Here is a 27,536-nt window from a genome sequence, read left to right as displayed (position 1 = left end):
GAGGGAAATTGTCACCACAGAAGAAAAATACCTACTCTCACAGTAAGGTTAAAGATAGGCAGCATTGGTTTTACAGGAATGGAGAACTCATCCCTAAATTCCAGTCTCCCACACTACCACAGAAAGAACTCATAGAGAAATGTATGGCAGCAAATAATATGGAGCAAAGAGGGGAAAGGGACAGGAATCAAGAACCAATCACAACAAATTTGTGTCCGGAGAGAGAAAGTGGAAAAGATGCAGGAAAAGCTCAGGAGATGGGGAGAGGACAACTGAGATGGGAGTAGGAGGGTGATGAAGGGATGTTAGCTGCTACTGATAATAATAACTTGGAACAACTGGTGAACAAACCAAGAACACTGCAACCTGAGAAATCATTGACAGGGGAGATAGCAAAAGGAGACTCCAACATTGACCTGCTGGAAGGGAACAAAAGAAAAGATTCTGAATACATGCAGGTAGACTCAGATACACAAGAGACTGTTGAGACACAGAAACCAAAAGGAACAGGAAGGAACAAACGAGGGGTCAAAATACAATACAGGAAGAGACAACCTTTAATGGACATCACAGAATGACAGAATGAGTCACAAGATCTGGGAAAAAGGAAATTTCATTTGAGGGATGAAGAAATGAAAGAGTTCACAAAACAGGAACAGACATGCAAAAAGATAAGATGTGAGAATGCAAATGACCAGAGTAGTTCACAAGGGGAAGGGATGGGGATCAGCCTTAACTAGTCCCCCAGTAACCCATGAAGATAATGGTGTGGAATTGTCAAGGAGCAGGGAGCCCCTTGACGGTTCCCCAACTGAGGGAGTTCAACAAACTCCTCTCCCCTGATATGATTATGATGAATGAAACCAAAAATAAGGAAACTATGATGCATAAAATACAAAAAAAAACTGGGTATGGAGAACTGTTATGCAGTGGATGCAGTGAATAGAGCAGGTGGAATGGCATTATTTTGGACAAATGCAGTTAAAATAAAGCAACTCCAATATACTGAATTCACCATTGAACCATTGATAGAAGATGAAGAAATAAGGGTGGGCTGGAGGATAATAGCAATCTATGCCAGTTGTGAAAGACAGGTGAGGAAACAACAATGGATCACAATAACTGAGAGAAAAAGATTATGGAGTGAGAAAGTGATGATCATAGGGGATTTCAATGATATAAGGTGTAAAGAGGAAAAATGGGGTAGAAGCGACAGAGAAGAATGGACATTCATAGATTTTAGAGATTTCATCAGCAGGAACAATCTGGTGGACATAGGATTTGAGGGAATACCTTGGACATGGAAGAATAGTTGGGATGAAGAAGAGGAAATAAAAGAAAGACTAGACAAAGGGTTATGCTCTCCTGAGTGGTTAGAGGTGTTTAACAATGCAAAATTTACACATGTTGAAAACTGGGCATCATATCACAGTATCCTATTACTAGATACTTGCCCAGCAAACAGAAGGAGGAAAAAAAGATTCTTCTTTGATAAAAAATGGGTGCAATATGAGAATGGATTCTAGGTAGTCAAAAAGGCCTGAAAAACACCATGTGAAGGATCCAAAATGTTCAAGGTTACTAAGAAAATCACAAACTGCAGGATAAATCTCTTGAAATGGCATAAAAGCAAGATAGGTAATACCAAAAAAAAGATAGATGAAATCAAAGGCAAACTAGAAGGAAAAAGGGGGTAGGATAGAAAGCTATCAAAAGAGGAAGTGGGGTCTCTGAAGAAACAACTGAAAATTGCATATCATGAAGAAGAAAAATTCTGGAGTCAAAAAGCAAAACTGCAATGGCTGAGGGAGGGAGACAACAATTCTAAATACTTTCATGCGGTTGTCAATGGAAGAAGAAGAGCAAACAAGATGAACCAACTGCAGAAAGTAGATGGGAGCTGGACAGATTCAGAAGAAGCAGTAGGGTAGGAAATAACTAAGTACTACAGACAGTTATTCACTGCCTCAAAGACAGCAACAAGAATGGACAGCATTCATGAGATACTTGAGGGGATTCCAACAAATATCACAGATCAAATGAACAGAATCCTTGTCAAACCTGTTGATGAACATGAAATTAAGACAGCTGTGTTTTCTATGAATCCTAATAAAGCCCCAGGAAATGATGGTATGTCACCACTTTTTTATCAAACTTATTGGGAGATCATTAAAAATGATATTGTTGAGGCAGTTCAAGCTTTTTTTCATTCTAGTCACATGCTCAAATCCATAAACCATACTATTGTCTCCTTGATTCCCAAAATCCCGATTCCTACTGACTTAATGCACTATAAGCCCATTAGTTTGTGTTCTGTTCTATACAAAATCATTTCAAAAATTTTAGTGAATAAGCTCAAACCTGTTTTAGATAAGTGCATAAGCAAAAACCAGTCTGTTTCTGTGGCAGGCAGACAGATTCTTGATAATGTTATCCTAGCTCATGAGCTCCTACACAATCTGAAAAACAAAAGGAAATGGCATATGGGATGCATGGCTGTTAAATTGGATATGTCTAAAACCTATGATAGAGTCGAATGGGATTACTTGAAAGCTATAATGGACAAAATGGGATTTTGTGAAACTTCGATAGATTGGATAATGAAATGCATTACTACTGTGTCTTATTCTTTCAGTGTTAATGGAGAAGCAAGAGAGTTTGTAAAGTCAGAAAGAGGACTAAGGCAAGATGACCCTCTGTCACCTTACATTTTCCTCATTTGCTCAAAAGGTTTCTTAAGTCTACTCAGAAGAGCAGAGGCAAATCAAACAATGACAGGAATGAAGATCAGGAAAAATGGACCTACACTAACCCATTTTTTTTTTTTTGCAGATGATTCACTGATATTGAGCAAAGTAGATCAACAGGAGGCCAAAAAGCTGAAGATAATTTTAAAACCGTATGAGGCAGCTTCAGGTCAGCTTATCAATTTGGAGAAATCCTTAGTGTTTTTCAGCAAAAACACTGATCAGAGAACATTAGAAGCAATAAAGGAGGGGCTGAAAGAGATCCAGACAGTGAGTCAAGGGAAATATCTGAGATTGCCAATGATAATCAGAAAGACTAAAGAACAAATATTTGGCTTCATAAAGCACAAGATCAGAAAGAAAATGGACCACTGGAAAACAAAATTGCTAAGCCTAGCTGGCAAGGAAACTTTGGTGAAAGCAGTGACAATGGCTATTCCAACTTGTGCCATGTCTTGTTACAAACTCCCAAAGAAGCTATGCAAGGAAATCTGCTGATGGCAAGATGCTGGTGGGGACAAAAGGACAAGAAAAACAAGCAACATTGGATAGCATGGGAAAAATTCACCAAGAACAAGGAAGAAGGTGGAATGGGATTCAAGGATATTCAAATGTTCAACAAGGCTTTGTTGGCAAAACAAGTCTGGAGAATAGTGACACAACCAAATCTTTTGGTAAGCAAAGTACTGAAAGAGAAATATTTTCCAAAAGATTCAATGCTAGAAGGCAAAGTGCCAAAGAATGCATCCTGGATTTGGCAAAGTCTAATGAGTGCTAGAGAAGTTATCGAAGATGGCTGTAAAAAGAAAGTTGGGAATGGAAGAGACACTAACATCTGGAAGGACAAATGGATTAACAATGACAAAAGTGGGAGGATAAAGACACAGAAACCAAAGGGAAGTGACCTGCAAAAAAATCTCACAACTCATAGTTCAACATAGATGGAACAGGACTCTGATCTACAAAGTCTTCAACAAGGAGGATGCAGAACACATCCTGAGCATTCCAATAAGTTGGTCTGACTTGGAAGATAGCATGATATGGAAGCACAACAGCAATGGTTAATACACAGTGGCAAATGGATACAAAACTTTACAGCAAAAGAAAAAGGAAAAGAAGGCAAAGAGAAGCAAAAATGAGGGTTGCAGCTATCAATAAACAGACAGGGAACTATGGAAAGCACTATGAAAGATGCCTATTAAACACAAAATGAAAATATTTGTGTGAAAATGCATCAACAATGGGTTATCAGTCAAGGCTCAAATTTTCAACAGAATAAGAAAATGAGATCCTGTATGCTGTGGGTGTGGAGAAAGTGTAGAGACCATTGAGCATGTGCTACTACAGTGTAAGAAAGCAAAGAAAATTTGGAAATTTGCATTGATACAATGGGATAGACTACAAGACCAAGCTGGATGCTTCAAACAGTGGTGGAACATGATGATGAATGCAAGAACTAGGAACGAAGGTGAAGATCACATAGCCTTGACAGTTAATGTGCTTTGGCAGATTTGAAAAGCTAGAAATGCAAGAATCTTCAACTCCTCACAACAGGAGCAGTTTAAAGTTAGTGAAAAGGCAACTGAGGAATGAAAGGAACACATGGAAGCAATTCAACACAATCTGAAAAAGACCACAGCAGAAACAAGAAGGCAAACTGGAAATGAACAAGGGGAACAAGTAGATGTTGAGACTATAATTCTGAAGCTTGCAGTCCAACACCAAAAGGAAGACAAATCCTTTGGTATTGGCATCATAGCTTTGAATGTTGCAAACCAAGGGATAGCAGCTTGGTCATTAAGAGAGAGACAGTCAGGGAACAAAGATCAAGGCCTGGCAGAGGCAGTGAGATTATGCATGGTCAAGACAGCAGGAAAAAGATAGAGGAAAATCAACATACGGTTTGAAAACAGGAAGATGATGACATAATTTCAAAATGGGAAAGCTGGGAATATAGCGATAGCTGCTATTATGGAGGATGTCCAGCAAATGTCCTTATGGTTTTGAATGTGCTCTTTTGAGAAGTTGAATGAAGGTACTGATAGCTTATGCTACAGTTTGAGCAAAATTGCTCTTTTGAACTTTTGTGACATGGAGTGGAACTACGCCATTCCATAGTTTTAAATGCACTCTTGTAAATATCGGAGCCCTTGCTCCCAAATTGTACAGTTTATGATGATATAAAATTCTATCATTTCGGAAAAAAAATAAGGAATTTAGAACAGTAATTAGAAGTTTAATAAGATTCTTAACTAGTATACCTTGTTGGGATGTTCATTAGAGGTGTAATATGGAAAGAATATCCCATTTTAGAATCCATTAGTAACACCTTAAGTGACAGGAGCTGGCAAGAGCTGGTCGCCTGACAAGGAGAACAACAATAATTAATAGCACATGATTCATAAAAATTTCTCTTGGTCTCGGACAAGAACTGCCTTCTGGGCTTGCCTATATAATTTGAGTTGAATAATTTCCTTCTTTCCAGTTTGGAGCCCACATCCTCCTATATCACAAAGGAAAAATTGAAAAATAAGAGAAAGAAAAAGGAAATATCAATTGATGACAAGCAAGTATATCTCACAGGGAGGAAATAATCAAGCGCAGCCATCCAAAATGAACAAAACCATCACGAGAAACATGATAGCAATATGCTAATTTCACTCTTTTTCTTGCATATACGTGTATTACAATAGTTAGTTGCTAAGGTTAAAATTTTAGAATTAATTGTTTGGATAGGAGGTTATTTGAAATAATTATTATAGTACTTTTTATGATGTGATGCATGTGAGATAAAAAAGTGATTGAAAATTGTGTGTATAATGTAAGCAAAACAAAATTTAAAATATTTTTTGAAAATCTTGTAATCCATACAATTTCGGCCCTCTCTCTTCATGTTTTTTAAATTCCATCTTTCCCTTATTAGAAAAAAAAGAGATTTTAAAGATTGTTTATGAGCATACTTGATTAAAATAAAATATATGTCGTTGCCACCTAATTGATTATTTGAAATAACTGCATCTATAATAATTCTATATTTTTGTAACTACAAAGAAAAGATAAATAGAATTAAATTGACTAACTTCATCTCTAAATTAGCGCTACCAAATTCACACTAACACTTAAAGCAAAGGCATTTGAAGGATGGAACTTTCTTATTCACAACAAGGGCATCTATGGAACAAAATGAATAAAGATTGTATACTACTTTCTGGTGTTACAACATATTGTTATTTCTTAAACTTCCATTTGTAGCTCCAATTAATTGTAGTGGTAACTTCATTATAATTAGGTAAAAAGAATTCCTAAGCCTGGTCCTGATTACGATCATCTCATGCCTCATTTAAGAAAATTTCTTATCTCATAGCTAAAATAAAAACAAAAATCACTATCTTATGCCTTATCATCGTGATCTTAATTATATTAGTTGTTAATTGATTTCCAACAGTATTAACTACTGTGTTTTAATTTTTCCTCTTTTAACATTTCATATTTTTACATTAAACTATTGTTTTTCGATTACAATGAATTGTATAATTTACATACATCATTGTACAACAATTACTAGTTTAAACGAATTACAACGCACAAGAAAATCTAGTACTAGACCCTTTTAGGGAAAGTACATCCGGCCCAATATGCTGGCGTACTAATGCACTAGTACGTGGGCTTTATAAGCGGCTTTAAAGTGACTGCCTTGTTTTTTTTTTAGCAAGAATTTTCACAAACTACACCTAAACTAACCCCACAAGTACAACCAAAATGCAATTGCTAGTGACTACCTTGTTTGAATCGTGATTTGGCGCAGAAAAACTTTTACGTGTTTTTCGTAAATAAATTTCTCAATCATTCTTGTATTTTATATATATCAAATTATTATAGTATATTTTTTTGACAAAAATTCTTAAAAATATCAATCCATCTAATGGGCCGTTAGGCCCTTCAATTATCTTAATTGGTTGAAACATTTACACAATTCCTATACCAACTTATATTAGAAGAGCCAAATATGTAGAGAATTAAGGGGAAAGAATTCTAACTTTAAATTAGAATGGTGCACAACTACACACTATATAAATTTCCGTATATTATATGAGATTGAGTTTTAGTCAAAGAGAGAGTTTAATTCAACCGCATGAACGGAGGCATTTTGAAAATTTGAAAAATATGTTGCTTTTTTCAAGCTTTCTGTGCAACTGATCGCAGCATGTGTTTGGATGTTTTTATATTAAAGCCCCCCATATTTGTACATTTAAAGCTTGTATTTATAGATACACTGGGTATTTGTGGAATGTGGGCTTATTTGGCGATCATTTGTACATTTGGTCCAAATCATATAAACGTGTGTTTTTGTGCAATTACTTAAATGGGGTTATTATGTAATTAAAATAGAGTCACGTTAATGATAACCTCAGTGTAATTGCAGTATAACTCCATTTCAATTATTTGAAACACTCATAATTATATCAACACTTGCTTTCCTATGTCTGAAGTTCAGCTGTTTGAAACAGTTTCTCTACCAGCAACAAAACACTATTTACATCCTAATTAAACGGCCAATAATATGGGTCTACTGCTGAATTATTCTTTGAATATTAGTTATGGCTCTTTCAATTCTTCTTTCGCATTCTTCGGTTTTCCCCCTTTCGGCTTCCAGGACTACATTATTTTTTTTAGCCTTGATATTCAGCATTTTATAATGATTTTCAGCAGAAGTTAAATTTCCTTAATATGCATTATTGTCTTATTTTTATCTTCATTTACTTGCTCGCCACAAGTACTTAAAAAATTCTTTTTAATCATATGCACCAAACACCTGCACGATGTGCGGGCATTCCCCGCCTAATAATTAAAGACTTAGAAGTTTGAATTTTTGACCTACAAACTACAAAGAAAACTACATCTCTTATGCAGTACATGATCGTCAACTGGCACGAGCCTATTTGAATAATAAGCGGCAGCTCTTATTTGACAATGAAAAATGAAACATAACGAAGTAGGTTTTATCCAATGAATATCTTACGACTTGTATTCGACCAAGTTTGGGGTACGGGAGAGAAGAAAAAAAATGAAGCTGTGAGTTGCGATTTTACTCTCAGTGAGCCAGAATTGAGAATCAATCCATTGAAGCTCCATTTGGTTCATTCAACGATATAAGATTGGATTAATGATCACATGTCTTCTCCCTCCTGCTTCGCTCAATTTTGTATATGGAATTAATATCATAGTTAACCAAAATAAATCCCTTTTTATGGGAACAAAGATTCAAATGGGCAAGTGGTATTCTTCGTACTTGGATGATAGATGGATGGGAAAAACCAATTTGTAATATAAGCAAGTTGGGTAAGAGTAGGGATTTAAAATCTCTTTTTTGGCTTGTATGTTGAAGGTTCATATCTCACATTTTGTAGTTAGAAAAATTTAAATAGTGTGTCGACTGCACCCTTCTGGTTGTTTAGATGGGTTTTCATTCTAACTCCTCATGTAACGCAACTAGTTTCTATCCACTTAAGTGTAAGATAGTGCAAGTGTTTTTTACCGTAAAAATACATATTATAAAAAAAGAATAGATATGTATGGCAAAAGGAATTCATAACTTTCTCTACTGAATATAAAAAGATTAATCAATCCTATGACTGTGAACTCCTACTATTGTATACATTGTCTAACTGGAAGATTAATCCATAATAGAATCCTAGTACAAGTAATTGAAGAACAATTTATCCTGATATCACTCACTCACTTTCTCTTAAACCAAACGAGCTAAATACTTTCACAATCTGCAAATTCTTCGGGCACGTAGCCTTGGATTGGGTAACAATTGGACACAAGTGAAAAGTGCTAGTGCCATTGAACTCAAAATTCCAAATCCAAAGCGGTCTCTTTGGTTATCAAGGTTTGCAAAAAAATAAATAAATAAATAAATTTTGTTCTATTTGCATTATAAATATAATTTTCAATCACTTTTTTATCTCACGAACATTACATCATACACAGTATTACAGTATTATTTCGGATAAACGTTTTTAAATAATCTCCTATCCAATTGGGCGACAATTAGTATGATATTGATCCAAAAGGGACAATCACAAGATAATAGAGCACGAATGGTCGGCTTGTACACATGCATGAATGAAATTGATCGAAATATACCCATGAAAAAGGCATGTTCACATAGCAACTAGCAAGTTAACAAACAAACCACTCATTTTAGTGAACTAATACTGCAAAGCAAAGAAACCAATTTAAAATAAATTAAAATTGGTTGTATAGCTGACTAATAAGAGATCTTGTCCACCGCCCCTTAGATTTGTCTAATTTGCAGACAAAGAAGGACTTTGACCGCTGTCCCCTTCTTTGATCATTCAGCACTAGAGAACAACATTTCATACCCCATTGCTATTTGCTGCCGAGTTTCTGTTCCCTGCTTGGCTTGCTGCAGCGTGTTTGCGCCCGCAGCCCGCAGGCGCCGCTGACGCCCTATCTCGCGCATGCGCATGGATGGATTCGCTGTGCTTGACGGCAGAGTTTGTGGCCCCACAAGTTAATTATGCAATTCAATTTCAGAAATGAGTTTTAAATGTTGTGAGTTTCTAAAAAATTGCATACACAATTAAACGAACAAGAAATGAATTACTATTAAGGGCACGCCTAATGTGTGTGCAATTTAGGAATAATTAAAATGAATTAATTTTATCCAAAATTTTTGTTTTTTTACAGAAATCAAATTAATATAAAGTTTAGGGCAAAAAACTTCAGTGGCCAATGACCTATTAGTCGGGTTAAGTTTTGACCATCAAATAATTTTTTGTTATAAGTTGGTGCCTAAGCTAACTAATCAGTACACTTGTGACAATTTTATCGATTAATGCTCTTAATCTATGAAACAAGCAAAACATGTTCCAAAGTTTATAATGTTATAGTAATTTGGTTGTTAGATTAATGTGGTTATGAGTAGTTATAAAGGCAAAATGTAATTAGGTGATAAGCATAAAATCTAATTATTTGTAAGGTTGAAGTTGAAAGTTCAAAAAATGACCAAAATTTTTTGCACCAACTGCCACGCCTCTAACTATATATGTTGTATAGATGTTAAAATTTTCGAACTTCTTCATTTTGTAATGAGTTAAATGTAATTCAGGTGTTAATTTTTTAAAATAAAGTTAATTAGGAAAAGTGTATAAATGTAAGGGATGATAATAATTATTATTATGTGTATTCATATGATAAGTTAAATGCGATTTAAGTATACTAACAAGTGTGTATTGAGACTCGGTAAAAAAAAACTCCTTTTTTTAATTTGTGCTCAATGACCAGGGTAAGTGAGAAACTATGGCGTCATAAGAGGAGGGAAAAGTAGATAATGAGCAATGGTACAACATTGCACAATTTAAGGTATACATATATTTTGGATTTGGGGCACAAACTGTTATCAAATCAATCGTTTACATCGATTTTATCCAATTTCACAAGATTATTCATTTCTTTAATGTGTAACTCAATTTGAACACAAAGTAAATATAAAACAAAATTTTTATGAATTACACACATGGCTTTAAAAATGATATACGTGCAATAATTTGAACCTCATATTTTTTTTTTCCAATCATAAACGTGAATTGTTGATGACTGTCCCTGCCCATTTCCATAACGTTTCTTGGCATGGGGTGGAATATGATCACCCACTGACCTTTTTTTCCCTCGTTTACCCGCACAACCCAACCCTCTCCCTCACCACACTGACTTGAAACTCTGCTTATATGCGACTTTTTGTAGAAAGCCAATTGGCCAACTTATCAATAATTTAGATCACGCATTGAGTGATCTTATGGGAAAATGGTTACATTACGATCTAGTAAAGTTTTTCACTGTTATGTAAATGAAAATTTTCATTTTGTGCGGCGAATGTTTTTTCTTTTTGGTTTTTCTGTTAATTTAGAACTTCGGATTTGGGACTATGGAACTAATAACTTGTGAATTACTTTGATAATTGCTGTACAAAACCAGGATATTTTGTATATGCACATCTGCATAGTTAAATTCTACCTTTGAGTAATTTATAATATAATTTTGGGTTAATTCCACTTTGACCCCCCAAACTTTGGACGATTACCCACTTAAGTCCCTAAACTTCAAAATGAGACACTTAAGTCCCTAAACTTATAAATACCTCTCACTTAAGGAAAATTGTTAACAAATCCTGAATGCCATTGGTGGTCGAAGTGTCCCATTTTATAAGGGTTTAGGGATTTAAGTGTCCCATTTTATAAGTTGAGGGACTTAAGTGTCCCATTTTGAAGTTTAGGGACTTAAGTGGATAATCGTCCAAAGTTTGGGGGGACAAAGTGGAATTAACCCTATAATTTTAGGCAAATAAAACTAAAATCATTAGAGAGAGAGAGAGATCATTTCAGAGCTAACAATATTTTTGAAAACTTTACAATCATTTACAGCTAATTAGGAGTTTAGAAAAGAAAAGAAAAGGGGAAAAAGCCTAATTTATGAAAGAAGACAAAAGAAGAGATTTAGTTTTGATGTTGTTTGGGAGTTTAGAAAAAAATTGAAATGACATTGGATATACATGTAAATAAAAATTTGTTTAATAGACACTTAGGGTGGTATTTTAAAAAATTTTATAAAGCTTCCTTCAACTTTCTTTTGTTTTCCGCCCAAAATTTTAAATCTAACTGTCAAAGTGATCATTTCTAAATCGTCTTATTTTCATTTTTTTTTCTATCGCTTCACAACTCCCAAACATCAGAAGAGTTATCTTCTCTCATTTTTATTTTTTTACTTTTCCCATCAAATCTAAGCTGCCAAACTATGCGTTAGATTGTAAGTCTAGGCGAAACTTAATATTTTGTATTAGAGTTTAGCAATATTTTGAAAAATTTACATTCATTTAGTTTATTTCTTACCTTGCCTCTCCACACAATTGGAGATAATTCATCAAGGAAAAACTAGAGTGAAGTGAGGAAACATACAGCGTGGAACTCGAACCCTCCCTGCCACTGATGTCACGCTCTAAATTTTTGTTTCCACAGCAGTATGTGATGAAATACATTATTCAGGTACAATGTTCAAATTCTGTAACGTACAGAGTTGGGAGTGAGGAAGGTGTGGAGAGGTATAAAATAATTAGGAAAGTTCAAATGCAATTTAGACTCGAAGAGCAATAATTGTGTCATTTTAACAGATTGGCTGTGGCTATATGCCTATATCGTTGTACTTGATCAAAATTCTCCACAATCCATCAGATCGGTGGGTAGCCGGAATCCTAGGAATTTTATTGGTTTAGGACATTAGGAGGACTGGGGCAGGATGAATTTTGCAGGGCAAGAGCATGAGAGTAGGTTAGCCGTAGAGGAAGAATCACTTTGACTACACAAACTACGAGGTATGCTGAATGGACCATGCATGCTCATGATTCATGAAATAGGACCACAATTTAATAGTAAATTCTCCAAGTTCTTCTCTTTTTCTTTTAAAACTAAACATATATATAAATTCCTCAAGTTTAAACCTTTTTTTTTTTATTTTTTAGACATCCATATTCGAGATTCTGATTCTCTGGTCATCCATATTTGAGACTAGTAGAGCCAATACAACTTAAATTTTGAATACAGACATGAAGTACCGAAGTTTACAGTCATGTAGTAATACTTTGTTTTTTTGTTGCCTAATGCCTAGAGTGGAACGACAGACTTGCATGAGAAGAAAGGAAGCATAATTCAATTCTTGTTTTAAAGTTTTGTAAAATCAACTTTTGATTGTCTAGTTATTTTAACGCAAAAAAAGAGAAAGGGATTGATGATCAAAAGTAGCATTCAGATTCATGTAGCTTCAAGATCAAGATTGTCTATGGATATATTTATGTCTTGCTTCTTCATTAGGATTTAGTTGGTCCAAGAAAATTAGAAGTCCTTTTTCAAGCAGAATAATATAAAGGTTACAAGTTTCCTCCTCGATGCTGACTTCTGCAGACCACTGTAATTCTAATCTTTGTTCGAATTTTAATTTTAAACTTAACTTATAACAAATAGACTGAAAACTATATATTCACGTGTCTTATGAAAAATGATATTAACGTTTCTCAAAAATCTCAAACACTCCTTAAACTTCATCCAATGTAACAGAAAGAAGAGGGTTTTTTCAGGAGTGCTAAATATAATTTCCCTATCTCATTGCATTAATTTGTAAACTAAGTTCTAGCCCTACGGATTAGTATAAATTTCTTTACGACAAAATAATTAATAGAAGAATATATAGTTGTCAAATATGTTGAAAATTAGAGACTTCAACCCCCTTTCCCCCTCACCTCAGCAACCTAGTGAGCGAATAGAGGTTAGAAACTATTACTCCATATGTTTGACACACATTTCCAAAATATTCTGCTTCAGCCTTTCCTGCAAAGTAAGGAATAAGAACCATTTTTATAAAGGATCATATCAAACAAGACAACTTGGAATTCAGTAGTCTGCCTTCTATGGTACAGATTTGTCTGTAACTTTAGACCTTCTAAAATTTGTCCGAAATGAGGTAATTATATCAGACTGTGACCAGATGGTCTTCCTTGAAACATGAAGTATGTTATATTTGTTTAATTGATATCATTTCTGTTTAGGTTTCCCTAAACATTTCTTTTGTGCATGTTTAGGTTACAAAATATTATGCAATGTATGAAATTATTCATAATCAAGGCGATTTCTTGGTTGTCTATAGGCAAAATGTCCGTACGTAACCACATAATTTCCCAAGAAACAAAATAATGTCTGTGCTACATAATTTTAGTTTACGTATCCAAAAGTACAGAGCATTGAAATAAAAAGTGTGTTAAATTTTTCATCGAAATAATGAATTTTTGTGCGTTTAATGATTTCTAGTTTATACCTGAGCTATGAATTAATGCCCGACTAAAGCTTTCCGAGCTATGAATTGAATATCAAATATGACAATCGTCATTAGATTGTTTAATTTCTTACTATTTTATTGATCCTCAAACGTCTTAGTTAATTTAGATCTGGATTTAAATTTTTTTTTTTGTTGATAATTGAAGAAAAGAGATTCGAAATGGTACAAAAAAAGGGGGTAGTAACAAAACAAATTTGAAAGAAAGCAGATGAAGAACAATACTAAGATTAATCGGTTGGGTTTAATTCCAACATCTCCTGCTTAATGAACAGTAAATGCAATGAGAATGAGTATCCTATGATTAATGGGGCCAACATAACAACGCAATGATCATTGTTGATTGAATTTTTCTCTTCTTTTCTGCTCAGTTATTGTTGATTGGAGTAAGAAGCATAATGATTTGATGACTGCAAGCAGCTTGACAGGGAAGAATGTCTATAGATATAGAGCAAGTACTTTGAGTTGAAACCATATAGGCGCACACTTTTTAGTAGAGATAAGAGGTAAATTCTGTAGCTATATTATATTTTTCTAATACATGTTAGAAACTTTTTAGCTAGGGACCTATGATGCAAAAACTAAAGTACATACTTTCAACTTATATGAATCTTAGTTGAGATCTTCATGTTAATTAGATGAAAACCAATGATTATTCTAATAATTAATAATATTTTTTTTTAAGTAGAGGAAGACAGGTATTTAAAAAAGTAAGGAGGGAGAAGGGAGATTTCAATGCAGAACCTCTAATTCTTAAAATTTCAACCTTCAATAATAATAACGTTAAAAGAGTAGTCGAATCATTCCTAGGATAAAAGACAAATACATTGTTTGAAAGATTGTTTGGCCGTCAAATATTTATAGTGCTGTTTTTCAAATTTGTAGATATTTAATTATTGCGACTTGAGGGCATTGTGATTTTGTTCCATTGCTAATCTTAAGCAGTATTCAATTCAAAGTAGAAATGTACTCGGGAACTAATTATGAATACACTAACTTTCTATGGGTATATCTGAAGAATGGTATATCATGAGCTTAATCTTGTTTGTTGCTTTTTTAAAGTTTAACAAGCATTACTCTTTTGCTATACCACAAATGAGGATTTTTTTCTGTAGAACTTTTGCGATCCATTTTCTTTTTCCACTCTTTATTTTGGTGCCATCCATGTGCCCACTTTTTGAATTTCATTTCAACCACTAATCTTTTATATTTGGTTTGATTATCTAAAAAGTTGCATATACTGAAAAATCATTAACTAATAGAAAAGACAGTAGAATGCGAAAAAAGCATTTGAAAATATCCTAAAGAACACCCTATAGGTATCTTTATATACATTTTTTAAGGTATCTTTATATACTAATATACTATTATGTATCAGGGGACAGTATCCCCGAATTAGTCGGCAAAAGAAGGGTAAGTATTCCCATTCTACCTCCCCTCTACCTCGACCTTGTACAAAAAAAGGTAAAGCTAAATGTAAACCAAAGTAGTAGAGAGTAAAATAGGAAAAAGAAAAGATAGAAGATGGTATTTATTTATGCCTGGTTTTGATCCCACAACATGCATTTTAGTACGTATCTAAGTAAATCTTTTTTTTTTTCTCTGAAATGAGAAATTTATCCTTCACTCAATCTTTGTCAAGTAGAGCTTTATTTGTCATCCCAGAAAAAAATGTTCTAACTTACTAATTGAGCCAATATGTAATTTTTTTGGATTAGCTATTATTTGTAAAATATATTTTTTAATTACGTTATAAATATATTTTTTAATTGTAATTTTATCTCTTTAATTACTTTTTTATCTCACATATAGAACGTACTATAGTATCATTTCAAAAAAAAAAAAAAAAAGATTTCAAATAATCTCACATCTAAACATACTTATATAATTTGTCATTACAAATACATACATCACAAAAAATTACGAATAGGCATTATTTACATAATAATTATTTACTTCTATCACAAACACATTTTTGAATAAACCTTTTCTCTTTCCAATCACCTTTCATATCTCACATATATTAAATCACAAAAAAAGCTATAATAATTATTTCAAATAATATTTCAAATAAACTCCTAGACCAGAGTTGCCGGTTGCCAACCAAAAAAATGGTCGCTGGCGGAGTTGCCGATCAATGCTGGCCAGCAGCTCTAGTGGTGGTGGGTTGAGGTGGGAGGAGGAAAGAAAAAGAATAGAAAGAAGGAATTTGTGTGTTTTTAGGTATTGTAAAATGTGTATAACAATAATTTTGGAGATTTTTCTAAAATTACTGTATAGCTAAAATTGTTAAAAACTTTATAAGAGAAAATTTAGCAAAAAACTTGTCCGTCAAACAGGGCTGATATTAGCCACGAAGACAGATAAATTATTAGTCCAATCAAATCAAAATTAAAAAAAGCCCTAAAGAAAGAAGGCACGTGGTCAACGGAGAATGAGACACGTGAGAGGGGAGAATTTATCCTTTGCTTGTAGGAGGAGAAGTGAGAAGGGGTCCATATGTCGTTCTTGTTCTTTCAGTTCAAAAAAATGGGGTCCACAATTCGATAGAGTGCTCTTTCGGTTTTTTAGCTACGTTGTTTGTTCTCTTTCTTTTTTCGAGGACCCAAATATTCTCAGTCGTCACGTCAGAGTTCAGACATAGACTGCTGAATACGACGCCGTGATTTCTGACGTTAGAAAGAAAATAATAGAAAATTTTTCTTCTTCTTTAAATCTGACGGCTATAAATCGCTCAACCGAATGAAAAAATCAAACCTCAGCCGTCCAAAATTTTCGTCTTTGCAAGTTGATATTTTGTGGGTCCGCGCAAGGCTGGGACATTATATAGACATTGTCGGGACCCACATAAGTTGTCACCGACGCTTATAGCAGCAAGATTAGTAAGCTTAGGAGCTGCTTCCATGATTCCATCTCCAACAATTAAGAAATTAATAGGGAATTTATTAAAAGTTGATTTTTTATAACTTCTGAAGACTAATTAAATCGTCAATATCTTTTAATTTTGAATGAAAATATTAGTGTTTTTTTTGAAATAACATCAATTGTTTCAATTCCATGCTATTGCTATAAAATTGGTTCACCTGGTGACATTTTAAGCTCAAAATATTGATCCATTATGACCATCTAAGTATTATGGATCCAATATTCCTAGAAAGTGCTTAAATGATATAAATATTACCTAAGCTCTTCGGAAATAATGTTGTTGTCCTCATAACCATTGTCGGGTAAGGGTAGAAATTTTTTTTTTTACAATGAAAATCTAATGAAAAAACAGGCTCATAAAAGATAAAACAAGAATTTCATTACTTATACTATACTAGTGTGGTGAATATTTTCCGTTTAGAAGTACAACCAAGCTTTAATTTTCGTGGTAATTAGTTTTTGTATCAACAACCAAGTCATTTCTGACTTTATTTCATATACTGCATTGAACAAATTTAGACTCTTAACAATTACAAACTTATGAAGTCCATGAATATAGATAGCATATGTGACATAAATTTAAACTCATATGTGTAAAAAGAAAATATACCGTCTAATTACCATTTATTTGGTGCCTTTGGAACAAAAATTAGCTGAATTTCATTTTTTATTATCTACTATAATATTTTTGTGATGTGACGTGTGTACCTGAACAATTATTGGATAACATATTTAAGTAATAATACAAGAATTTTTTTTTACAATAATGAAAAATCAAAACCCATTATATATGTGAACAAAATCCAGATTTTGTGTCACAATGACTTGCTTGCACAGGTTTTTCTGCCCCACCTCCATCCCCAACCCTCTTCCCTTAACCCCACCACCAGTGCCTTTTTCTTCCTTCTTATTCACAATCACTGCCAACCCCCCCATCTCATCCACTGCCAAGTGCCAACCCACAAGCTAAATCAATCCTTCTCATTCTCACTTCCACAACCAAGCTAGTTCTCTTCAAAATAGTAGTAGACTAGAGCACTTGAAAGAGTTCAAAGTGTCTTGAGTGAGAAAGGGTAAAAAATGGTGTTTATTTGAAAGGTTTAGCCAGCATTTGGGATTTGGCAGCACAAACTCTCTTGGAAGCTTGCAAAATAGTGTACTGTACTTCATTTTGCTCCAATTCATGGGTCTTACTTCTCTTCAAGTCTGCATGGATTCATCTGACTGGTTACAGGTAAACACATACCATATAACTCCTCTATATTTTGTGTGTGTGTGTGTGTTAGAAAGCCATGTGAATTTACCTCCAACTCATTTTTCTTGTGGTTCATTTTGGCTATAATGCATCACCACCTCAAGTTTTGGATCATGCAAAAATGGTGTTGTTCCTTTTTTTTTGAACTTTTTTTTTTGGTTTCTAAGAGTTGTAGGAGGCTTAAGTAGGTATAATTAACAAGAATGGAAAAATGTACACTTTCTTTGCTAAAATGTGAAGTTTACATAAATGCCTTGAAAGAAGTTTATAGTAGTGTCCTAAAGAAGTGATGTCGACCTAGCAAATTTGGTGTAAAAACTATAGGTTGCTTGAAGACCAATGGAGACACTAGGACCTTATAGTCTACAATCTAGTTTGCAAGATCATAATAGCAATCATTCTTGTCAATGTTGTACAAAGGTGGCTATGACTAATATGTACATCAAAAGATTTCTTCTCAAGCAGCCACAACTCAAAGCAAAAAGGACGTTTTGTGAACTACATACATCAGAAAATTGAAAAAGAACCTTCAACAATAGCAAATTATAAACATGAAGATCCTTTGCATTTCTTTATTATAATAGCAGATTATGTTTTGAGACAAGAAAATAAGGTGCGGCTCTTCTGCTTTAGTACAGAAAGTTGATCCACATTCTACACTTTTCTGCTTTGGGTTATTTGTTAATCAATGCTGGCTTTCTCAACATGTGAAAAACAGGCAAGGCGGTAATTATGCTTCTTGCTACTGCTGCTGCTATAGCTAAGAGTTTTGCCGGAATTATTGTGATATGAGTTCTGATCAATTCTGACAGGTTTCCACTACTTTTATTCGGTTTCTCTTGTCAGGGCACAATTCACGAGGAGACAGGAATGGATTCTTCTTCACCATCTGGGGACATGCTCACATGCTCGAGACCATTGATAGAAAGGAGACTGAGGCCCCAACATGATCAAGCTCTCAACTGCCCAAGGTGTGATTCAACACACACCAAATTCTGTTACTACAACAACTATAGCCTCTCTCAGCCAAGGTACTTCTGCAAGACCTGCAGAAGGTACTGGACTAAAGGAGGAACACTACGGAACATTCCGGTTGGTGGTGGTTGCAGAAAGAACAAAAAGGTTTCTTCCAAGAAATCTAATGATCAGCATCTTCATCAGCAATCAGGTTCCAACCCACAAAACTTTGGATCATCATCGTCATCATCAGCAACATCACCAACCATGAATCCAACTGATCTTCACCTTGCTTTCCCTGATCAAATGCAATTCCAACACCTAAGTAATATTTTGGGGAATGCTAATGGTTTCATGGAGAATAAGTACAATCTCATGCTTGAAAACCCTACACCAATTGACTTCATGGAGAACAAATATGAAGCTTTGGTTGGTAATTCTTCAAGAAACTATGATTTTATGGGAAATGGGGATATGGGTATTTTAGGTTGTGAAATGAGTAGTCCAGCAGGGATGATTTCAGCTCCAAATTTTCACAACTTTTGTACCGCTCCATTTGGGAATATGTCCATTGATGGGAACACTCCGGGAACCCTGATGCTTCCCTATGAGGCTCATGAGGATCAAAATGCCATGGATGTGAAGCCAAATGCTAAGCTTTTATCTCTGGAATGGCATGATCAGCCGGGCTGTTCTGATCATGCTGGAAAGGACTCTTTTGGTTACTATAATGGAGTGGGATCATCATGGCCTGGTTTGATGAATGGTTACGGAACTCCTACAACAAACCCTTTAGTCTAAACTAAGTTTAAATGAAAACTACAACTTTAATTACTTTGTATTCAGTGTCTTAATTAGGATTTAATGCTGCATCAAGCTTGAGTATTATTATTAATTAGTTTACAATTATTTAACTTGTACTACTATGTAGGTTCTTTATCTTTTGCTTTTTCCCTTTAATCTACTATCCCCGTTAAGAGTGATGACAAGCAGAGTGTGAAAGATGATTGTGAGAGTCTAAATATGACTGTATTATAGTGCATTTAATTCATATATGTAACTTCTTTCTGCTTGTCCTATTTGGCAATTGATAGTACTTTGTCAATATTCTCTGAATGTAACAAATTTTAGCTCTAGATTTGGTGACATATTGAGGAAGACATAATTGTGTTTAATACCCACATGAATACAGTTGTATGTCTATTGTGTGAAACTGAAAAATGTATTTACAAGTAGGTATATCCTTTTTCAATTGTACTGGCATGTTTATGTGCTGGTATCCCAATTTGGTGAAATCATCATGATATAAAATATTATTGGTAAAGTAGTATTATTGGTAAAGTAGCATAACGAAACAGCTTTTCAGGCTCGGAAGTTTTTTTTTTTCTTTTAAAGGCAGGCATTTTTAATAGAGAATATAAGCTATTGCATTCTTTTTACTTTACACTCATATGGACCATACCATTATGCTTAGAGCATCATTTGGATCTGTCAAATGGTAAAATCTACCATTTGCTGGAAATTTACTTGTTTAGAACTTTTGCCAAACTTAATGCATTGCTAAAATTCAAGAATTACGGTGCCACAATGGCGTGATTCATGTAAATATGGTCAAATTACTCCGTAAAAGTAGTGAACTAGACTAACCAGGTTTCATTTTGACATTTGATTCACTTTGCTTATGTAAGAGTTTTTCACGTTAATTCCGCTTTTGATGAGATTAACGTGGAAGACGTTGATTTGATGTCCTGATGATATCTTAGACTTTGTGGTTATATCAGAAGTATAAAAGGCAAACACACATTCTTCTTTCGTCCCGCGATCTTGGGATTTGTCTTGGTGCAATGATTTTGTCGAATGGGAGGTGGTTGAAAGTTGATTTCTATAGTCCTCCGAGAAGGCAAGGTCTGTTTAAGCAAAATATTTCTATGGTTAAGGATAGATTTTTTTTATGGGTGTTCTTGTGAAACTTTTTATTTTCCCTCAGTTGTCGCATATGAAATTCGATTTCTAATTTTGACAGCGAGAAAGCTTTAAGAACTCTTCTCTAACCATTAAACTTATAAATTTAAAACGCAAATGCATTCTAATAATATCTTTATGTTGTGGTTTAAGAGTTTATTTAATATATTTTTACAAATGCTACTAAAACTTACATCTATGTCCCTCCCAGTTCACCCCCGCCTCCTCTCTTCCCTCCTGATCTAGTCTCGAGAGGACGGAGATGGGTGGTGAGAGAAGGGGAGGGCGGTGGTTGATAGAGAAAAAAGGTATTAATATGTGGATAATTTTTATATTTTTATGTAATTTTCAAGTATTATTTGAATGTTCCAAGCAAAAACAGGCATCCAAGTACAGTTTTTCACAAAATTTCATGTAGAATATAGATCAAATTTTAACTTCATGTACACGTCATTGGTTTTTGCTTTTTTCTCTTGAACGCTACAAGACAAGAGAAAAAGGGAAATGATATTAATACTCCTTAAAAAAAAACTCAAGCACTCATTAAATATTTTTCGAGAAAATTGGTTAGATATACTTTAGCATGGACTAAATGCAAAGATGTCGTACATTAGAGATTTGCTCCATGTACTAGAATTACATAGCACCAATTGTGTCTGAGTGCTCTCAAGTCATCCATGATGTGATGTGTAATTACGTCATAACTTGTAAAATAAGTAATACTAAAATTCAACCACTAGCCTTTGTCTCCTCCACCCAAGTATAAGAGTAGTTGTAAATAATTACCCTTTGACCAAAAAAAAAAAGAAAAATTCTACTAAGGAATTGACGGACTACAATATTTTTCCTTTTGATATAAAAATTAAAAACAAAAAGTAATTAATTAATTATATACACATAATTATTTATTTTTAGTTTCTTGAACATTTCCAGCATGACCTTTGACTGTAGTAATGCTTTAGTTGTATTAGTGGATAAGGAGAGGCATATTATAGCACTTTTTTTTTTGTTTTAAAGAAAAAAAGCTTTTTTTTAGCAGGGAAATAAATGGCTCCGTATAGCATCAAATTTGATTGGTTAGAAAACTCAGTTATAAATATGCATGTACTGATCCACTAGTAATTACATAAAAAATAACATATTTTCCATGTAATATTTTATTTTTAGAAAAATACATGAATTAAGACTATAAATCATGGGCAACTTAATTAAGTTTGAAATCTGTTACTAGCAGATGGTAATTTTCTATAAAATTCTATTTGTTTCAACCCACTCCCGTGCTGGACAGCCAAACTATAGGATTGACATAACAAACTAAGGCAATAAGGTCTGAAAAGTACTTTTAAATTCTGCGAAATAATTTATGTAAAGCCCCTTATTTGACTAAATTGATAGAGGCATTCCATTCAATATAGGTAAATCAATGTTACAATTTGTCAAGAAAAATTCCTGCTCACCATCTCTGGTCCGAAAGTTCCTTGTTTTAGTAAGAGCAAATTACCCGACTAGCCACTTAACCTTTCAAATAGTGGAGTTATACTCACTTAACTTTTAAAAGTATATATTTACTTATTAAACTATCAAAAATGTAAATTTTGCCTCATTCCATCTATTTCAACCATTAAGCCTGTCAGATCTAGTTGTCTTGTGACTCGTGTGACCCTTGGATTTGGTAGATTTAATTGTAAAAAAAGATAGAATGGTCTAAAATTTACACTTGTGGTAGTTTTGTGGACCAATACATATTCTTAAAAGTTGAGTAGTCAAAACTCTACTATTGGAAAAGTTTAGTGATTTTCCGGATAATTTGCTCTTTCGGTTATGATCTGCACCGCGATGTAAGTTGTGAAAGGGCTTAACAATATCCCAAAATTCTTGAGAAAAGGAACTCGCATTGAGAAAAGTTCTCTATTAGTAAACTAGTCCAGTGTGCTTTAGCCTTGAACATCTTAGAAGCAGCCCCCTTGTTCGAATCCAAGAGAAACACCAGGAGCAAATGGAGCATTACAAACTAAATATCGTGATAATTACGGGGAATTTCTCATAGAGATACAATTCCAAGAAAGAGATACAATTCCAAGAAAGAGATACACAATCATCTTTTACAGACAAAATTCAAAGAATCTTAGAGAAAACTTTTGTTTAAACAAAATACAAAGAATCTTAGAAAAAAACTTCAGTGCACTCAAGAACAATTAAAATACCAACCAAAGTTGTGTAATACTTGCAAAAAAAAAAAAAAATTGATAACAAGCTATTACAATAGCCCTAAGTATACAGGCACAAAACTACTAAAAATGATTGAAGAACAAAACACGAAAGCTACCAAAAAAAATATGGGGAACAAGCATGAAAAATACTTAAAGAACACAAAATTGCTAAACTAAAGTGTCGATATGTACGACGAGAGTTTGAACTCGTAGAGGATTCGACACTAAATCAGCCAGGCTCCAAACTTGAGAAGCTAGTCGACCTTCTTGACAGCTAGCTATGTTCCTCGTATTGTGATAATTTTGCAATTTTTCCAACAGCTCCAACCTCTAGACAAGTGTAGGTCCCGTTTCGCAAATGAGTTTTTTGAGTATTTGTCTAAACTTTATTATAATTTACTGTAGAAGTTGTAGGAAAAATTTTTAAAATGTGTACATTTTTGAATATTTTGAAATATATAATTTAAAAATTTTGAAAATTTTTTTGAAGTTACTATAATTAAAGTTGTTAAAAACCTTATAACAGACAACTTATATGTCAAATAGGCTCGTAGTTTAAATTTAACACACATGCATATGAAAAACACTAAAAACAAATAAAAATATTAAAGAAAATTATGACAACTACGCTAATTAAAAACCTTGAAAAATTTCTTGGGTGGTTTTATTGAAGGAAGCTTGTCAAACTCGAACTTAAGATTGCACGTCTCGTACCAAATCCTTCCACTTTAAAAGAACTCTCCCTCATGTTTCACGAACAACCTGGATGCAAAAACAACATGTAGAAATGGCCACTGACCCTTCCACGAATTTTGCACGGCCTATGCTTTCTCACAGAGTGGGTCCTCTATTTCGCGCTTTTATCCCACGATGCTTGGCACCAGGTTGAATTGGACTAGTGGTGTCAGTTTTGCAAGACTAATTCATTTCCTATTGGGCTTTGGTTTGTAAGCACAAGCACTAGCACTCACTTTGGAGCGGCCGTTGTGAGTTGGTTCCGTAGAAAGTATGTTGGGAGGGGCTACATATGTTTGACGGTGCACCCCTCAAATTCTGAAAGAGTTTTTGATGTGTATTAAATTGGTTATAGTTAATAATTTGCACCCCTCAAACTATACAAATTTTGTGTTGCACCCTACTTAAAACTACTGTAGAATAACAAAGAAGTCAAAGATAATTAACTATTAGGAACCAAAATAATGGCATAAAAGGTCAACAATATTCATATTGGACTAGGAGTAATGTGGAAGCAAAATGTAACTTTTGATTGACCATTCACTAGTAACTTTTTTTATTTAGTCAATTAGCCACTAACGTACTCTTGGATGATTTGTAATTGCGTAACTTATTTGGGCATTGAATGCTTCTGTACATTTAATCATTGACTGAATACATATATTAATTTGTGAAACACTAGGATTAATCAAATAACTTATGAGATCTGATTGCAGTTTGCTTTGTGATCTGCACTTCTGTATTTAAATAACTGAACAGTAAAAGCAAAATTCATGAACTTGAAGTTTTATAACCTGAGAAATTTAATTAAAAATATATGATAGGGTTTAGGTTTTTTTTTTTTTTTTTTTTAAGTGTAAGTGGAAGGACTTAATCCGAAACCTTTCACTTACATTCCTTCCTTCGGAACTATCCAACCCATCCCTCAACCCAAGGTTTAGGTCAATAAAGAGGAAGAAGTAATTATAAAAGATTGTATACCGTGTTAAATTAGTTACAATATTCTTTCTAATAGTTGTCCCTACATATATAATGTATATACTCATTATAATAATTTTTTTTGTAAAATTAATAAAAAATTTCCTATTTGAAGATTAATTCATGTTTTGTCTTGTGTTAAGTAAATGTTGCGGAATTAATTTTAATTCAAATTTTCATATAATGACCACTGCTTTTGAAGGAACATAGTAGCCTGTTCATTGCATAGGATTATAGCAAGTGCCAAATAGTGGCGGATCTTCAATGGGGGCACTAGTCCCCGCTGGCCCCTAAATTTTACTAGCAGCCTCACAAATTTCTTAAAATTGTACTATTACCCTCACTAAATTGTTTAGAAGTAAACATAAAAATGAATAGTTTTGTAACTTGATGGAGAGGGACTATTAAAGAATTTAAAACAAAAGGCCTTTTTCTTCAATCATTTAATTTTTTTGGAACTTGTAATAATTTGTTATTTATTAGTTAAATTAATCAATTGGATTTTTTCTTTCAAGAGAACAAAGAAAATACAATATATACTGACGCGTAAATCAAGACTAGTTTTTTTTGGATGAGTTAAAAATAAATCAGATGTGACTTTTTTCCATAAAGCAGATGAGACTGTTATTAATTAAAAAAAAAAAAGAACTGCAGGTCCACTAGGAACTATTAAAGATTTATTATGATTTTAAAAGAAAATTACTGGTCCATTATTTAATTTGAGTATGTTGCTTTAGTTATATTATTCATGAAACAATGCAATACTTTTTATTTGAATATTGTTGTTGTGTCCTATTTTTAGCAAAGACAAAAAAAGCAATTATCATCTTGTATTTGCTCCCAGTAAAATGTATTCTTGACTCTGCCACTGGTTTGTAAAGATTAAAAGCTATTGATGATAAGCTAAGATATTAAAGACGATGAGAAAGAGAAAGAAGGAAAGTGACAGGTAGAATGTGCGATGATTAAAGCTTGTGATTGATGTCTCTTATGCACGAAACATCTATTTAGAGAAGCCGATTTGTTTGAAATTAGTGTCGTATAATGGAAATAAATTGATAGTTTAGTGAAATAATGCATCAGTTGAAAGCGGAAAGCAAGATTACAGATCTTATCTGTTACCTTGACCAATTTATATAAAAACATGCATCACGAGATGTTCAAGAATTACTAGAACCTGGACAAGTAGGTGTGAACCATTTGATGGGTTGAAATTATGGCCACACATGTTAGCTAAAGATCCAAAGAGAGATGAGGCAGATTTCAGTTAATCAATTAAAAGTTGGGATCATGTAATGCAATAATTGGCGAAAAATATATATAATTAAAGAAGAAATTTGGTATCTAATAGCTAAGGTTTCAAATCAGTCAAACTCAATCGAATCACTCATTGACTTGCTCATTTAAAGTTTGAATTAAAACTCGCATTAATCAAATTTAAGTCAAAAAGTTGGGATCATTTAAATCAACAATTGGCCAAAAAATATGTATAAAGAAAGAAGAAATTTGGTATCTAATGGCTAAGGTTTCAAATCAGTCAAAACTCAGTCAAATTACTCAATGACTTGCTCATTTAAAGTAGTTTGATTAAAACTCGCGGTAATTAAGTTTAAGTCAAATTCTAGCTGTTCAATTAGTTTGACAAGCTCACTAACTTGTTGGAAGTCATCACTTCAAACTTATCTCACACTTTCAAAATGCTACTAAAACTAATTCCTCTATCTCATTTTGTTAGTCTTGATTTTATTTTTTTTTGGCATTTTAAATTCTATTTTAGTTTGTCTCAAATTAATTATTTGTCAAAATCTTAAAAAAGAAAAAAAGGAACTAACCTCCCCATCTTATTCTTCATGCAATTTTCAAATAGGGCATTAAAATCATGTTTCAATATTTAACACTTTAATAAAACATTGTAATATATGAAAATTCAGATAAATTAACCAAATTCAAATCTAAATTAAGAAGTAATCACTCAGAGAGTTACTTGTTTCAAGGCACGTTCCGCTTCATTAGATAAATGCATTCAAAATGATACTATGCTATCTACAAGACACTAAATTTATCCAAAAACAAGATAACAACACATATTAAACCATTATATTCCTGTTTCACAGCTCTACGAACGAGGTCTAATTAAAGCAGAAGTTTCGGCATTAGCAGAGATACTCCCAACTTCTCCAGCCTTCTCAAGTGCAGAGACCACCTCTGCAATCATGCTATGGGTGGCCATGTCTCTCAGGTTCTGAAATTTGCATGCAAGAATTCATTAATGCCCCAAAATGTCTTGTGATTTTATGGAGGAGTACCAGAGAGAAAGAAAGAAACATAATGAAGTAGTTTAGTCACTAGAATTGTTCAAGTGTATATATTATAGTTTTGCAGCAGTACAAACTTACTGGACAGAGTCCATATGGAATATGTAGTCTATATAGATAAGGTCTAAGAACATTAAATTTACTATACTGAACATGGATGAGTCTCTCATCCATCACACACTGCATCTACATTGCAGCATTATTCATAAGCCAATGACACAAACAATAAACCATTGGTACTACTAGTGAAACTGTCACCGCTTGAGGTCTTCTATTACATGTTTCCACATTTCTTTGTCACAGCTTCTTAAAATGGCAAATGTCCCGTACAGAGAGAGATTTCAAAACTTGGACTCTTATTTATCATTGCATAGTACAGGTGTTAATCAGATAGATAGTGTAACAAAAGTATTACAGGAAAAGTTGTAATAGGGGATCCTTTGCCTTAGTTCTCCAATAGAGCATTGCGGAGATCATGATATTTGTTGGCGCACAATTGTGGAGCATTGCAGTCACTGCTGCATGCAAATGCACAAAATGCATAACA

The 27,536-nt window shown here is 33.6% G+C and overlaps 2 protein-coding genes across 2 annotated transcripts; both read left to right on the top strand.

The window, feature by feature from the left end:
* The first annotated feature begins 1,985 nt into the window (after positions 1–1,985).
* On the top strand, positions 1,986–3,688 carry LOC113769083. The gene is made up of 4 exons (XM_027313566.1): positions 1,986–2,130; positions 2,347–2,730; positions 2,833–3,017; positions 3,104–3,688. The coding sequence occupies exons 1-4, from the start codon at positions 1,986–1,988 to the stop codon at positions 3,686–3,688; spliced, it is 1,299 nt and encodes a 432-aa protein (XP_027169367.1).
* Positions 3,689–17,488: 13,800 nt separating this feature from the next.
* LOC113768700 (dof zinc finger protein DOF5.6) lies at positions 17,489–19,876 on the top strand. The gene is made up of 2 exons (XM_027313152.1): positions 17,489–17,811; positions 18,679–19,876. The coding sequence occupies exons 1-2, from the start codon at positions 17,761–17,763 to the stop codon at positions 19,588–19,590; spliced, it is 963 nt and encodes a 320-aa protein (XP_027168953.1). The 5' UTR covers positions 17,489–17,760; the 3' UTR covers positions 19,591–19,876.
* Positions 19,877–27,536: the final 7,660 nt, after the last annotated feature.

Source organism: Coffea eugenioides, chromosome 4 (assembly GCF_003713205.1).
Source record: "Coffea eugenioides isolate CCC68of chromosome 4, Ceug_1.0, whole genome shotgun sequence".
In the NCBI taxonomy this organism is placed as follows: Eukaryota; Viridiplantae; Streptophyta; class Magnoliopsida; order Gentianales; family Rubiaceae; genus Coffea; species Coffea eugenioides.
Note: the sequence above shows the minus strand (reverse complement) of the source record. Positions and strands in the feature narration are given on the sequence as shown.